At 39.5% G+C, this 15,906-nt stretch overlaps 1 protein-coding gene across 5 annotated transcripts in view; it reads right to left on the bottom strand.

The window, feature by feature from the left end:
• TMEM241 (transmembrane protein 241) overlaps positions 1 to 15,906 on the bottom strand; it is a 73,608-nt gene that overhangs the window by 24,982 nt on the left and 32,720 nt on the right. For 4 of the 5 annotated variants that reach the window (XM_030505898.1, XM_030505869.1, XM_030505878.1 and 1 more), the window contains 7 exons: positions 14,989 to 15,040; positions 14,125 to 14,173; positions 12,193 to 12,238; positions 11,138 to 11,173; positions 4,896 to 4,930; positions 3,581 to 3,650; positions 758 to 851 (listed from right to left, as the gene is read on the bottom strand). In XM_030505898.1, the coding sequence (XP_030361758.1) occupies positions 758 to 851; positions 3,581 to 3,650; positions 4,896 to 4,930; positions 11,138 to 11,173; positions 12,193 to 12,238; positions 14,125 to 14,173; positions 14,989 to 15,040 (382 nt within the window). The remainder of the gene's footprint in view (positions 1 to 757; positions 852 to 3,580; positions 3,651 to 4,895; positions 4,931 to 11,137; positions 11,174 to 12,192; positions 12,239 to 14,124; positions 14,174 to 14,988; positions 15,041 to 15,906) is intronic. The other variant, XM_030505889.1, reaches the window with a different exon arrangement.

The raw sequence follows: 15,906 nt of genomic DNA, 5'->3' as shown, positions 1-15,906 counted from the left end.
GGCTTGCTGTCTACCAAAATCCCCAAGTCCTTTTCTGCAGAGCTGTTTCCCAGCCATTCAGTCCCCAGCCTGTATTATTGTTCTTCCTTCCCATGTGCAAGGCTTCACATCTGTCCTTGCTGATTTTGGTACAATTTCTGTTGGTCCATTCCTCCAGCCTGTCCAGGTCCCTCTGAAAGGCACCCTTGTCTTTCAGCATTATTCAGAGCCTGATCGTCCAACCACTTTTTCACTCATCTATAGTCTATAACAGTCTAATTTGGATATAAGAACATTGTGGGAGATACTGTCAAAAGCCTTGTTAATGTAAAGGCATATGACATCCACCACTCTCTCCTGCAATGGTAACAGTGTGAGTCCTGGTACTGAACTTCAGGGAACTAGTTTTAACTCTTGGCTCTGGGAAGACACACTGGAAACAATGGCTGGTGCAGACACTCTCATGAGTATTTTTCTCTAAAACACCTTTGGAAAGAATAGATTTGTATTATTGGGATTCAGCAGACCAGAATCTTAGCTACAGTAATCAGCCCAGTTCCATTAACCTCAGTTTACGTACAGTAGTTCATCTCAGCTAACAATCCTGGCTTCTTATGCACCTGATATTTGTTGCCTTAACTCTACCTGCAGGTTGCACAGACAAGCACTAGGTGTGTCAAATAGGAATAGCAACAGAAACTAGAGAGATGCAGAAATTCCTCAATTCTCCTGGGAGAAGCACAGATCCACTGTGTTCCTGTGACAGTCTTTCTCTTACCTTGGCAAGGAAACTCCATGCTGCATATTGCCCTGAGGTTGTGCTGCTTTTTAGCTTCACTGTGTGCAACATCAGAAAGAATCCCAACAGACCACTGCAAGGGATGGGGAAAGCTTGTTAATAATGTCTCTTAATTTCAACTAAGCAACCTCTTACAGGCATCTTGGTTTTCCTAATGTAGAACTGCAGTGCTAATCCCATTTGGAGAAAGCAAGCTGGTGGACAAAGAGCTTACATTATGTCCAGTACACATTAGGTTTTGTTCAGTCAGTGACTAGAGTCTGAGTAAAGTAAGTCTGACGCTCTTATGGCTGGTCTCTAATGCACTTGCATAATCAGAAAAGTAGAGATTATTGGAAACATGAGGTGAAATATTAACTTCAGGCATTGAAATGGCTCTGAATAAAGGCAACACTAATTTAAACAGGAGCCACACATGTTTGGCAACTAACTCACTTCAACCTCCACAGAGCCTTGAACTGAAGAAAAATAACCACTGGAAAGTTTCCGCCTGAAGCTTTCAAGCTGTTTAAACTTCATGAAGCCTAATTCCAATTAGGAAGTCAAATACATCTCTACTGTATAACAAATAGACAGATGACTCAGTAGTGTTGGGAAAAGAACACCCCAAAGCTCTCTGCTGACGATTAAGGGAATTTTGATTCTCAAGCCATATAGGACAGTAGTCCCCAAATGCTCCTGAAGCCAAGACTACTCTCAAGGAAACTGTTCTACATCTCACTGGACCTCATAGAGCTTGCAGGATTTGGCTCTGGATTTCATTTCACTTGTGGCACACAACCCACTGGTTGTGAACCAGTGAAAAAGTGTAAACCAGCAAGCAGGAAATAGAAAAGGACTTCAAGTATGTAAGGCACAAATTACTGCGTGGCTGGTTGAGAGGAATGAGATTACAAAGTACCGTGGGAAGCTGCATAAGAAAGGAGATAGGATCAACCCAGCATACAGGTGGTGGGGCAAAAAGTGCCTATTCGAAGAGGCTATGCAGTTCTGGATAGTGACTCAATGCAGTTGGTCCCCTCTCCACAACAGCAGGAACGGTGGGTGGTGGTGGCTCCCCAAGCCAGAAGTTCCATGCTGGGCTCCAGCACCTCAGCCAAGTGCTGTTCCCTGCTCAGTACCTGTGGCAGAGTTGTGTCTCAGCTACGTCAGTAGAGTAAGGTAACTGCCTGGGAGTAGGAGGTATTAGGGTTTCTTACACCGACCCATAACATGAAACCCCAAAGGACTACCCACTGTGCCTGAAGCCCAGAAAGAAGATGCTGCTTTGGTGATAAAAGATAGGCTCAAACTCAAACCCTTCTTGTTGCAGAGGATGAAGTGCTGAGCAGCAGAGCATTCCACTCAGAAATCTGTGCATTCAATGAAACAGCATTGCCCTAACTTTTGAAAGTCCAGTAACTGGCTTAAGTTTGTTCTACATCTTCTGGCCTGCTGAGAAGGGCTTTTAGTCAGAGAGACATGAAGCTGTTTAGTGTAATTCAAAGATAAAAGGTGAAACAGCTAATTGCAATACCTGAAACATTGATGTCACAATTAACACCAGTTTATTTCATTAAATAAGTGGAGCACTTTGCACCTTACTACTGCTTTAGACATTCTGCACATGTAGTAGATTTAGCTGCATCAGTTACACTTACTTTACATTGTATAAGTTTTCCTCCAAATCCTTTATGTCTATGAAGACATTACATTACAAGATGTAGGAAAGCAACTGAGATGTTTGTTTCTCTGTCTAACTATTCCTTTCCACCTGCTCTAGTGTACAGTGCTATCTACTATACATGTTCTGAAGCCAGGGCAATGGAAACAGAAGCGGGAGGCTACAACAGTGGTAAAATTCTAACAAAGTGAAAAAGAAAAATATCAGGGCCAGATACCTATTAGTGCCTGCAGTCAGACCTTATCTTCAAGAGGAAATAGATTTCACCTACCTACCATGGAACTATTTATCCATTAATACCTAACTGCAAGTTGCTTGTAGTGTTGATAGTCCACCCTTGAAAAAAGCCACTTTCATACAAAAAAATATGTACATAGGGAAATTATTTAACAATCATTTTTAATGTCCACTTTAAATGAAAGATCCAGATACAAGCAAGAAAATCCCGAACAATCAGGAAATATTTTTGCCATGAGTTTGCATGAAAATATTTTTCTCCTCTAAAAAGAAAATACTTCCATTTGGCAAAAGACTGGAGTAAATTTTTTTTTTTTTTTTTTTTTGGTGATAATTAAGAGCTACAGGAATCATGTTTACATTGTCCTGTGAGAATTACACTATTGGTCAGTGAAATTTTGCTACTCAAAATAAAGGAACGCTTGCTAAAGCTTTTCCCTTTTACCCCAAAAAAGCATTCTGCCAAATAACAAGATGTACAGGCAAATAAATCCATGTACGCCCATATACTGCTGAAGACTAATACTTTGTAATCTCTGCAAACAGCAAGTTTTACAAGGGCTAATCCGACTTGAGAAGCATTTAAGAGATGCTATGTATCAAAGCTTTGCTACATTAGGTAAAAATTATTTCATTGGTGACTGGAAATCCCCTTGATCAGAATGTACTCACTCAAATAAACACATATACTTCCACAGCACATTTGGATCTCAGGCCTTCAAATGCATATCCATAGATATGCAGAGATACATGTTCTCTGCAGTTCTACTGGCTTATGCCAGCAGAAACTAGTACAACTAAGGTTTTGCATGCTCTGAAATTTTTAACTGAGAGTCAAGGTTGGAAGACAATAGGATCTCTTATTGTGAAAACATTCATATGTCCTGTTATAGAGAATTTACCTGGCGCAGCAGCTGCTATGAAACCTGTAGAAGTACAGGAATGGAAAGTCCAAGGCACTGAAGAGATCACCTGGGGGACAAAACAATATACTCAGTGGAACACAGGGGGAAAATATTACCACTGTTCCAAGCAGGAGAACAGCAATTACATGAACATTACTAGTTTAACATTCCTTTAAGCCTTTACAGCTGGCTGACTTTTCCTTTAGGATGCTTTCCACATTTCTAGTGTGTTTAATGATTTCTCTCTGACCTTGATTCTAGCCAGTTCCTGCCTTCAGTTGAAAAAGGGGAAAGGGATACATGAGAGTATTCTTTGCTCATATACAGAAGATCCTGCTTAAGCAACAGTTGCCAGTGGATAGCCATGCATCATAACCACCTCTTTTATTACAGAGCTCATGACAGTTCCTACTGAAAACAGGAAAGAGAGACATATGTTGGCTGCTTCCCCCTCTGGCATTTGAACTCTGTCACACAGAGCTAGTTGGGAGGTTTAAAAAAGTTATCCCAGATCCAAGTAGAACTCTTGAGTACTTGTATTTCCAGGAACTTGGGCGCTGATTGCTCTTAGTAGCAACAATTCCCAGGAATTTTCCAGCCTTCAGGCTCTCCAGATTTGGAGGAAGCTCCATCTTTTCTTTTTTGAAATGCAGGACAATTTCGCTTAATGTGTTTGTCTACCCTGGTGGGAAATGCCTATATACACAATATGCACCACCAAGCAAAAGGGTGAACTTTTGTTTATTTAAATGTTTCTTCCTTTGTTTTTCTGACTGAGCAAATGTCTAGTGAAAGCAACAAATGATCATCTTTAACCTTCTAACTATTAAAATACCAGTATGATGGGAATATTAGCCACCACCAAATATTCAATTTCTCTATTGCTAGCCTTTTGATCTTTTGCCACCTCAAATCCTGCCATGGGCTCAAGTGATGGGATATAACTTATGAAAACAACAAAGTTAAATCTCTACACAGCATTGAGGGCAATGCAGAGAGGGAAACTGTATGGACTGCTGGGACACTGCTCTGAAAAGGACATGTTCATCTAGAGAACCATTGTTCTTTACCATGCACCACCTCAAAACCTATTCTTTGTTGTCTGTCTCGCACTGCTTCTTTGCAAATAGCAGCTAAGAAAGGTATTAGTAAATATGCAAATTACACAGTGTTATATGCCCTCCTCTCCTCTTCCTACAGGATATCATATTATTGGTCGTATTCCTGTTGAATTCCAGGGCTCTAGAGTATGGCCTCTAAAAACATGCATGGAAAGGAAACGCAATATGGAAACCGAATAAAGGAACTTTACCTGCTGGATGGGATGCAGAGGCCAACAGCACCACACTAAAAAAATAAAAAAAATAAAAATTAATTGGCTACTACAGAATTTATGACATGGCCTGAACATTATAAATATCAGTTTTGTGTGTGTTTGTTCATGGTGAAACTTATTCCAGGTAAGTAAAATAACTGAGGCATAAGTATCAATTAAAAAAAAAAAATCTCTGGGGTCACCTCATACAATCTCTCACCTGAGGAATGACTATCACCAATATTTAATCAAGTCCTCTGTGGCTCTGCCTCAAAAGTACAGGTCTCAGAAATGTCCCAGCATAGAGATTCCACACCTCTCTGGGTAACTTGTCCCAGGGCGACTCTGCTCTTCTAGCAAAAAAGTTTTTCCTGATGTCCCATTTTTAAACCACCAAAGCTGCAATTTATGGTTCATGCAATTTATATTCCATACCATCTGCTACTTCTCAGAAAAGTTTGGCTCTGTCACCAATGTAACTCCCTTTCAAGAAGGTGCAGGCAGTTGTTAGATTGCACCTTGGCCTCCACTTTGCCAGTCTCAATAAGACCAGCTCCTTCAAACTCTCTTTGGAGCAGGCCGTGTGTTCTAGCTCCCTAACAATGTCACTAGCCGTCTGCTAGATTTTCAGTTTCTCAGCATCTTTCTTGAACTGAGAGGCCCAAAACTGAACAGCGTATTCCAGCTATGGCCTCAGCAATGCTCATAATATCTTCCCTCGATCTGATGGCCACACTCTTTCTAACATAGCCCAATATATGGTTTGCCTTAATTTGCTGTAAGCATGTACTACTGCCCTATATAGATCTCAGTATTCACTGTTACTCCCAAGTCCTTTTCAACAGACCTGTTGTTCAGCCAGCTGGTGACAACACTGAGCCAGAATCTATAGAGAACTGTCTAGAATCCTCTTTGTCCAAAGATTCACAACAAACAGTTCCAATTCCTCAGTTTCTTTGTAAAGAGAGAAAAGAAAGCAAAGGTCTATTGCTTTTGACTGAATAAAAAAAAGAGAGAAAAAAAGGAGACTGGCAGGGCAAGTGGAACTGTACCAACAGCGATGAGAACTATGACTAAGATGTGTTTCTCCACTTTTGCTTTTTGCATTATTAGTTTTTTAACAAAAAAACAGTGAGATTGGGAAATGCTCAGAGAGAAACTTCCTTCTGCAGCCAAGAGGAATTGATAACCCTTCCAGACATCCCATGCTTCAATCCAAAGAAAACACAGGAGGAAAACAAAACCTTCTTTGTGAAGTGTGGGGCAGGTTAAAGCAAATGGGTTAGATGGCACTGAAGTTGTACTGTAGCTCTGCTCCAAACAGAACATCAGTAGAAAAGACACAATGATGTTATAAAACCGTGTTGGGATTCAGAGGTTTCCAGCAGGACAGCCTGGTCATCAGGCTGCAGCAAAACCAATATCGCTCTGCTGGATTTCTCTGCTCCTCTCTTTTTTCCCTGTACTCAATACTGAGGGCTGGGTCACCTGTGGTTTTCTTTCTGGCTAAAAGAGGTTTTGTCAGCAAGAACAGCAATTTATGCCTACAAAGCTGCCCTTCCCTATTGCAGGAAATCTATTGCAGCTTTTTAATTTACAAAAGTGACAGATTAGAAGCTCTTCCAGAAGCCACATGGAGTTTAGCTGCATAGAAGAGAGCCTTCACCTCACACCTCTGTCAGCACCATTTATTCATCATTTAAAACTCTCCTGCTACACGTTCTTGTTTTCTCCTCACCATGACTTTCTGAACAAATATCAGACAGTGACAGATATGGGGATTTACTGAAATTTTCTTCCAGGTTTTCTACAAGAAGTAACATATCTCTACCTGCCTCAGTACAGGAAAAAGCCTGAGATGAGCTGTGACCCACTTCTAAGACACATTATGTATCCCTCAACACGCCAAGTAAAATTACTGCTCCTTCCCTCATGCTACCCCTTGCCAGCTAGCTAGGGGGAAGAAATCTGGCTTCCTCCTTGATAAAAGTGGGGGTCTGGAAAGGAATAAAAGAAAATGCAAGACTCCTGGAAAACCCACTAGGAAGTAGAACACTAATGCAGAAGTTGGACTACAGGGAAATGCAACACTGCAGTAAAAAAAAAAGGTGGCGGGAACAAGACCAGAGGATTAGAGAGAGGTTCTTGAAGTACATTTGACCTCTTCCTCCCCCTCCCTGCCCCACGTGTTTAAACACAAGGGAGACAGAGGAACAGCATGGGGTTGGGCACTGAGAAGCAACATCATCACCCCTCCCTTCCCTGTATAGCTCAGCTCTGCTTTCCCTCCTACACTTGCTCCTGGTCTGGCTTCCTTTTTAAAAGCCATTGAACAATCGTGCTGTAAGTGATGAAGTGAGAAGAATGCCACACTTTCAACATAAGCAAATACTTCTTCAGATCTGTTTGGTTCTGGAAAGCTCCTGTTCATGTACATTTGCTTATGACGCTCTACCCTCGCAAATTGTTCCAGATGTTAAAACAAGAAACAGTACATGGCATGTAGGGACAGCATATGTTAGGAGACTTGGCTAATCCAGCTACGCTTCTGGAAGTGTCCAACAGAGCCAATACAGTTAGTGTTTCTTTTTAATCTGAATATATATTTTTTTAATCTAACATATTGGTACGTTCTAACATCCAGTAGCTTGGGGCAGAACTTTTAATCTGCTCTATCCAGGCAGTCTCTACACACAGAGTACAACTGTGCTTTCGTACCAAACAGAAACGCTTTTAACAGATGCTATTATAACAAACCTATATATTTTCCTGTATTCTCCTATTTATTAGGAAAAATTTTCTTCACCAGAAGGGTTGTCAAGCACTGGAACAGGCTGCCCAGAGTAGTGGATGAGTCACCACCCCTGGAGGTATTTAAAAGACATGTAGATGTGGCGCTTAAGGACATGGTTTAGTGGTGGACTTGGCAGCGCTAGGTTAATGGTTAGACTTGATCTTACTGGTCTTTTCCAACCTAAATGATTCTATACTTCTACAATTCTAAACACTATTTGGCTTCTTTCTTTTGCCTGTACAGCCACTTTTCAGCTGTCTGATCTAGGTTAGAAATGAGGAGCTATAAAGGCCATTGATAACAGTATTAAGAGGAGGAAGTTGCACTGATACCACAGTAGCAAGTTCCTTCATAAATCATAGAATCATGCTTGCACGGACATGACCACCAGTCCACATTAGACTGTCCTGTTCTGGAGGTGGCACTGGTATCCCGTCATGGCCAAAACAGCCCTTGAAAGCCGTGAGTAGAGGAAGCAGCATGTACCTGCCTGCTAAGTCATAAAATTTAGTGCTGGGCACCCCCCGATGGATAAGCACATGTTTACAGTAATTCTGACCCAAAACTGCCCGTGAGGAGTTAGCACTCATTCAGAGAATGTTCTGAGTAAAATACTCTCTATTCAGTGTGATTTAAAAATACTTTTGACTGTTTTCCACAGAAATTAAGCTTGTGCAATAAAGCTGTGTGTACATATACATTCATAGCTCTGCAGCGCTCTCAAACACGCCGACCAGCTTCATCCAAATTTGGGAAGTGGCAGTATTTCTAAGCTAACTACATGCCCAGATGTCTCACAAAGAGACAAACCCTGCCAGTGCCTTCTGCAGCAGAAAGATTTCAGGTCCGTTAGACACTGGAGGACCTTCACAGCAGTGGCACATCGTGGAGGTTGCAAACAAGGAGAAAGCTTCCACCAAATTTCACACCCTCTCAAACATCATCAACTATTAGGACAAAACAAAACTCCGAAAGAAATCAGATGTCACTTATCCCACTGCCCATGGCACTATTTGTTTTCCCTAGACAAGATGAGATCCAAATGCTATGGACTATGAGCTCCTCTAACACATAGAAATATATACATAAATAGATATAGAGATACATACACATACAGAGATACACATACCCAAACCAAATAAACAAATATCCTGCCTTCTACCTCCTCCAAGCCATCTGTTTTCCAGCTATTGCTTTGCACCATCATCTTAGAAGCTACATTGACCTTCAAGCCCCTTAATAATAAAAATCTTTGCAAGCTTTAATAACACATTTTTGCTTTTAAGCAGATGCTAAAAAAAGCTGTCTTCCAATCTGCACAATTCTATTGTTGGTTTTTTGTTTTTAAAATACATATCCCTGAGCCTCACAGTTCCTTAACGAGAAATTTCTTTCAAAAGCCTCTAAATCAATAACCACGCTTGCCATGTAATGTGGAACTCCTGCTCTCTGCTGGACACAACTTCACAGACAAGGGCTACTATCAACTAACAGAGCGGGAACCCAGCCCCAACTTTTCAATCAAAGCTGCAAAATTAAGACCTTTAGTGAAAATCTGAATTTAAAGGTTCGGGCCCAGTTTTAAACTAAAATGACCACTGAGAGCCATAGCCAGGCAGGTGCCAAATGAAAAATCAATTGATTTTACTGCTTGTTTCATGATTCAACATGAAACAAATAGCTACAGCTCATTCCAAACTTCATGGGTTATTTTTGCACACAGCAACATATTTGTAAGTTCCATGACTAATTCTTCAAAACAGCTTCAACAAACACAACTACCTTCTTTGAGTAAAATTGATTTGCTTTCACTTCATAGTAGATGGAAAACAACAACTGACTTAAACAAGAGCCTACTTCAAGCAAACTGGTATTCAGATATTGTCAACACATGGGACCCTGGTGAATAAGACACTGGAATCACACAAATGCAAAATCAGAGGCCTGCATGATTTGATTGAACTAAGATAGAAGGAGATACACAGTATTATCATGTTGATGCTCAGAAGATAAATGTGAATTGAACTGAAGTAACTGTCCTACACTGGTGTCCCTGCTGTGTTCCTTTAATGTGATCAGACAAGAGCACACATCCATCCAATGAAATGGCAAACACAAAATCGCTTTTGTTATGCTTATTCCTAACCTCTGTTCACAGAATCAGCTAGGTTGGAAAAGACCTTTAAGATCATCAAGTCCAACCATTACCCCAGGACTGCCAAGTCCACCACTAAACCATGTCACTAAGGGCCTCATCTACATGGTTTTTGAACACTTCCAGGAAGAGTGATTCCACCACTGCCCTGGGCAGCCTACTCCAATGCCTGATCACCCTCTCAGTGAAGAAATTCTTCCTAATATCCAATCTAAACATCCCCTGGTGCAGTTTGAGGCCGTTACCTCTTGTCCTATTGCTTGGTACTTGGGAGAAGAGATCGACCCCCACCTCACTCCATCCTCCTTTCATGTAATTGTAGACAGTGATAAGGTTCCCCCTGAGCCTTCTCTTCTCCAGACTAAACAAGCTCATTTCCCTCAGCCGTTTCTCTAAAGACTTGTGCTCCAGACCCTTCACCAGCTCCGTTGCCCTTAGAATCATAGAATCATAGAATAGTTAGGGTTGGAAAGGACCTTAAGATCATCTAGTTTCCAATCTAGTTCCATGTTCTCTCTTTCATTCTTTTCACTATCATTTCCTAGAACTTAGTATCTGTACTTCATAGTATTCCTATACAACTTTAGCTATCATTGCAAGAAAAGAAGTCAACATATACAAGATGTGATTATGAATGGAGGAGACTCTTAATAAAGCCTCACAAAAATCTAGCAGAAGCCAATGCACACCAAATGTTCTGGCTTATATGGCTCTTTGAGGAAAGACTGACTCTTTTTTATATACAAAAAACCCACAGTGAAGTCTGGTCAGTGACTCAGGCTCTTTCACTAACTACAAAATAACAAGCCATTTTTATATCTCCAAATCAGAAAAACAACTGAAAGTCTGAATTACTCAATCCCACTAACAGCACTCTGAACAATCACTTACTGCTCATGTTCTTTGCACGTCATACTTTTGTAATCACTACCTCTCCTTCTGGCAATTTTGTACAAGTTTTATTTTCTGAAGTGAGGTATTGCCAGGGAGTTACTCTGTAAATATTATTACTGGAAGTGATTGATCACTTGTGTACATGGTGATTAAAAAATTCATAATTAACACCTCGTTACCTCCCCAGGTGTATACTGGCATGTCCACCTATAACCTGAGCCAAAAAAATTCAGATACTAAACTGTTCAGCTTAGCACTTTCTTTCAGTGAATGTCCTGCTAAATACATACATTTAAGCAGTGGTAGCTATGCGTTTCCTAAACAAGCCATGGTTGAAAATGAAAACACATGCCACATAAAACCAGCTATGGTGTATCAAAGACTTATTCATTTTACCTGAATACATAGTTGATGTACTGTTGGTCCAGATCACTGGGAGAGGAGAGAAAGAAAAAAAGGTGTTCTTTTTAGTAACGTAGTTCACTTGGTGTAAGAGATCAGTATATTAAATAGTATTTTAATATTGTAGTATTACATTAGATAATATTATATGACACAACATTATAATTAGGTAATACTAACATTATATTATAATTATATACATTCTAACAATAAACTATTTACATTGTATTAGCAATATATGAATTGTATTACTTGACACATATTAATTACATATTAATTTACACATCATTTGCACATTGTTTCTATTGTTATTATGTCAGTGGCAGTCTCGTTTAAAGTGAAGATAAAGTGAGACTGACTAAAATTTAGATCTTTTAATCAGAGATGGAAAATGGTTTTGAAATAAATGAGCTTATCCAGATTTTATACACATTTGTGTATTATGTACATACACATAATTTGCAGAGGTAACATATCTATCTCCTTTCATAGGAGATAGACAGACAACTACAGATGATAGACACTGTAAACATGTAATGTCACCTGCTTTCAAAACAACTATTGTCTGTCTGTTTATCTAACATGCACATGGGATTAGTGTAAGGTTTTTAAGGTACTCAGCCATTCCAGTCCTGTGGGAAGTCATCAGCCGCTAAAGGCTTTTGAGACTGTGCGGCAAAGGGAGATACTGACAGATTCAAACCATGCAGCTTTCAAGGCTAACACAAACTAATGTTTCCTTTCAATGCCTGTGCCAGTTAACTAGGGGTTCTTCTTCCAGAACTGAATCATCACCCTTTGATAACACTGTTTAAAACTAATTCAGTGTTTCAGTTAGGCATACGACTATCAATAACCACATGCTATTGTTACCAACAATAAATAAGGCTCCTCTTGCAAGAGAATTCATTAATGATTAACCAAGAGTGGCTCAGCTCACACTGATAACACAGAGATTCCTACAGTTTACCAGACTGCTACACAGATGTGTCTCTAACCCTCTTTGATAACAATCTCTTTCTTTTTAAAAGAACATGAAAACACATTACCTTAAAGAGCTAGGTTTCCACAACTTGTGAAATACTTTGTAAGCCCCTGTAATTGAAAAGACGTGTAATTGCTGTAACATGCAATCACTGACAAACCATGCTTGTTTGGCCGTGATACTGGCAGATGTGGAACCCCTCTGAATTACAGTCTAGCAACATGGCACAAAGGATATCTAAACCATGAGTAAAATGAACCTATCACTTCAAATTGATGGTTTTCAAAGCATTATAATCTCAGAGTACTATCATGATATGTGTTTCTTCTAGTTCTGAAGAAAACTCTTAGCTCTGTGCACGTATGTGAATACATACAGAAAAGTGTTACAGAATGGTTTCTTCAGCCCACACCATTTTTGGGTACATTCTTGACCTACCCACCTTTGGTTAGCTCCCATTTCTATTCTGGGAAAAGCTTTAGCACTCGAGAAAGGAACAGTACGGCTTCTAGCTCTGGGGCTTTTTCAGACCCCTTCTTCAAGTCTTTGGTTGGTTGGTTGTTTTTTTTTTATTCACAAAGAAAAACAGAAAATGAAAATCAAATTCAGTAGAACACTATGTAGTAGATGTCCTCAATTCTGTCTCCGTTAGACAAACTGAAGGGTAGAACACATGTCCTTTCTCTAATTCTGTGCGATGAATTAATTCATTTGTTTGCCCTTTCTTGTAGCATCTTTATTCTGTGTCAGTTGATAGGAAATCTAATTACACAGGAACCCCCAATGGTTGTATCAACAACTTCCTCTCCAAAACAAGAGAAATGGAAATAAGCTATATTTTGAGCATAAACATTATGTTGGCACTTCCTACATGTTTCAAGCACACAGAAGGGGCCTCCTGAAGAATCTCTAAGCAGTTTTCCACCTCCGTGGCCTAGCACTGTTTTACAAATGAGACCTTTTGGCTTTGAGAAAGCAACAACATCACTTGTTACAGCAAACAAGTATTTGAAGTGAAAAATCCTTAGCTTTTTGTTTTATCTAAGAGCAACTGTTTATATATAACATTTCCTAAAGGAAAAGAAAAAAAAACCAAACCCAAAAACTATTTCTTATTTGTATGTTAACAACATTCTAGAATGAGATCTCTAGACCTCCCTAGACACGAATACACATAAACGCATTACCTCTGCCCTGAAAAATTTACAGTATGAATAAACAGAATAAAGAAGGAATCTTCTCTAATTTGCAGACAAGACTTAACATATGAATGAGTCACTCACTAAGTCTATAGGACAGCTAAGAACCAAACAGAAGTCCCTTATTATCCAGCCTAATGCTGCAAAAGACCCAAATCTCAGAGTTAAAAATTACTACTCTTGTTTTCTTCAGATTTTCTGGGTCTGTCTGTTTCTAGCTTTTCAGGGAAGAATTATGATATATCCAAATCAATGTTTAGTCTGAAATAGACAAACGAAAATCTGACAGGTTACACAACTCCTTGTTAAAATTTTTAAAAAATGCACATGATTGCATAAAAAATCCCAACATTTCAACATCCTTCCTCTGGGAGCATATTCCATGGTATTTTAGAATATTTCTGTCAGTTTTTAAATAAAATCAATGTGTGCAATAAAGCTCCAACTACAAGTTCTTGCTTGGGTTTTTGGGTTTTTTTCATGTTTCTTCTCCCCTTAGAAAGAAGTGTCTCTTAGTAGGCAACCATCAAAAACTCCCAAAAAAGCTCTGTGCTTATTAAAATTATACATACATTTTCTCATTCACTGTTAACTGACTGCAGTATCGAGTTTATTCTGTTGTTGTTTTCAATGTAAAAGATATAAAAGGAATGCACTTTCTTATATTTACTGAGCTTCTCCGTTCTTTCCAAGGGTGTCTTACATCAAGAACTTTAAATATCAGTAACTTTATAATAAAGCCGATTTCTCCAACACATTCAGTCTTCCTAATTCCTTTTCCAAAAGAAATTACTTACCAACACAGATCAAGTGAATTAGAGCCCATAAATAACCATTTGGATCAAACTGCAATAGAGAACATCCATGTAAATAAAAGCACATTCCTGTAAACATACTTATTGCTATTTCCCTGCAGTTAGCTTCATAAAGCAAGTACAGTGAGTGGGATCTATGCTACAAAGAAAGAGAAGATGATGAAAGACTAGGAAGACTAAATTTTTTCCTGTCCCACTTTAGAGATGTGGCATGCTCCTGTTAACCAGGCTCTGAGCTAGTCTTGGCGAGAACAGCTCTATTTCTTTCAGATATGTACACCATTTTAAACAAACTGAGCATATAGACCTCAGTCTGTTCAGTCTTGTCTTGGCAGTCAGGGAGGGACAAGTGGATCATAGGAACATCACTAAGGTTTTTCTTCTCATCTCCTTTTCCCTCTCAGCCCCTACAGCAGCTTAACAGGCTCTCTCCCCGAGGCTCCAGCTAACCACAGAGTATCTAAAAGAGTGCTTTACACAGATATCTGTCTCTGAGCAAGGTAGGCTTTCTTCATCAACGGGGAAAAATAAGCATTTTTGAGAGGAATTCACCTGACATTGTATGTGCAATTAATTCATTAAGTCATTAGCTCTAAGCCCCATAAGAAGTTAAACGATGGTTTCCCCAGCGATCATCTTCACTGTTGAGCTGTATGTCTGCTCAGAGGTTTTATCATGACGCAAACACATCAACACTAGCAAGACTACAACACAGCACAGGCAACATTTTCAGATCCTTTGCAAGAATCCCACCCCAGCTTACAAGTAAAAGCTACATCCCTCATACGCTAACAAGATGCCAAACATCGAGGTTTAACTTGAGCTGCTTTACAAAGCAGAGCTCACCTCTGTGTCACATAAAGGAAGGCACACTGCTGCTACCAGGAGGAACAGTACGCTGTGGAGAAAAAACAAACAGGACCAAACCCTTGTAACCTGAATTTGTATGCTCAGCAAAGTACAGGCAATTCCACTCAATTTTACACTGACAATTCATTTGTTTAATTTTTATTCCATATTTAAAAAGTAATTTCTGCCACCAAAATTAAGTTTTACATCATTCACTCTTCTAACTCATACAGCAAACTTGTATGAAAAGCAGCACAAAACACCCCAGCAGTGATGAAAACAAGCTTTTTGGTAGAGAATATTATTCTTCGTTTGCCATCTGGCTTCCCTCGGTTGCTTCAGAAAGCCAAAATCTACAAATTTCTGGCTGTGAATGGCTACCCAAAAGTTCTTTCATTAAGGTGAATTGCCTATTACAACAATTCCAGTAGAAGTGACTCCATTAAAAGTTACGATGCAGCTCCAGAACACAGAACAAGTGGGACTGAATAGTATTACACTACAAAGGGATTAAGGACAGCACCAGTCCTCCTCTAGTCCTCTACTTGGAGTAAGTAAATTCTTAACCTGTGGCTGAGTAGGTATTTCTACAAGCTACACTGAATACTCTGATGTGGAATTTCTGTGGACTGCTACTTTTAATAATAACAAACATTTGCTTTTGCAGCTTATTTTCCTGCTCTCCAGGGGCATAGGAAAATACAGAATAAAGATGATAAAAGACCTGGCATCCTTGACAAAAATCCAGTGGTGAAAACAAGGCCACAGTAAGTCATATAATGGAAACAACAGGAAGAAATTAGGAAGATGGTGCCTCTAAGTATACTAAATAGTAATCCAACATTATCCACTCTAAGTACAGCTAAAAGATTACAGAATGTGCAGGACAGCAAATATGCATTCTTCAAGGGGATG

This window comes from Strigops habroptila, chromosome 1 (assembly GCF_004027225.2).
Source record: "Strigops habroptila isolate Jane chromosome 1, bStrHab1.2.pri, whole genome shotgun sequence".
In the NCBI taxonomy this organism is placed as follows: domain Eukaryota; kingdom Metazoa; phylum Chordata; class Aves; order Psittaciformes; family Psittacidae; genus Strigops; species Strigops habroptila.
This window is presented reverse-complemented; position numbering and strand designations above follow the sequence as displayed.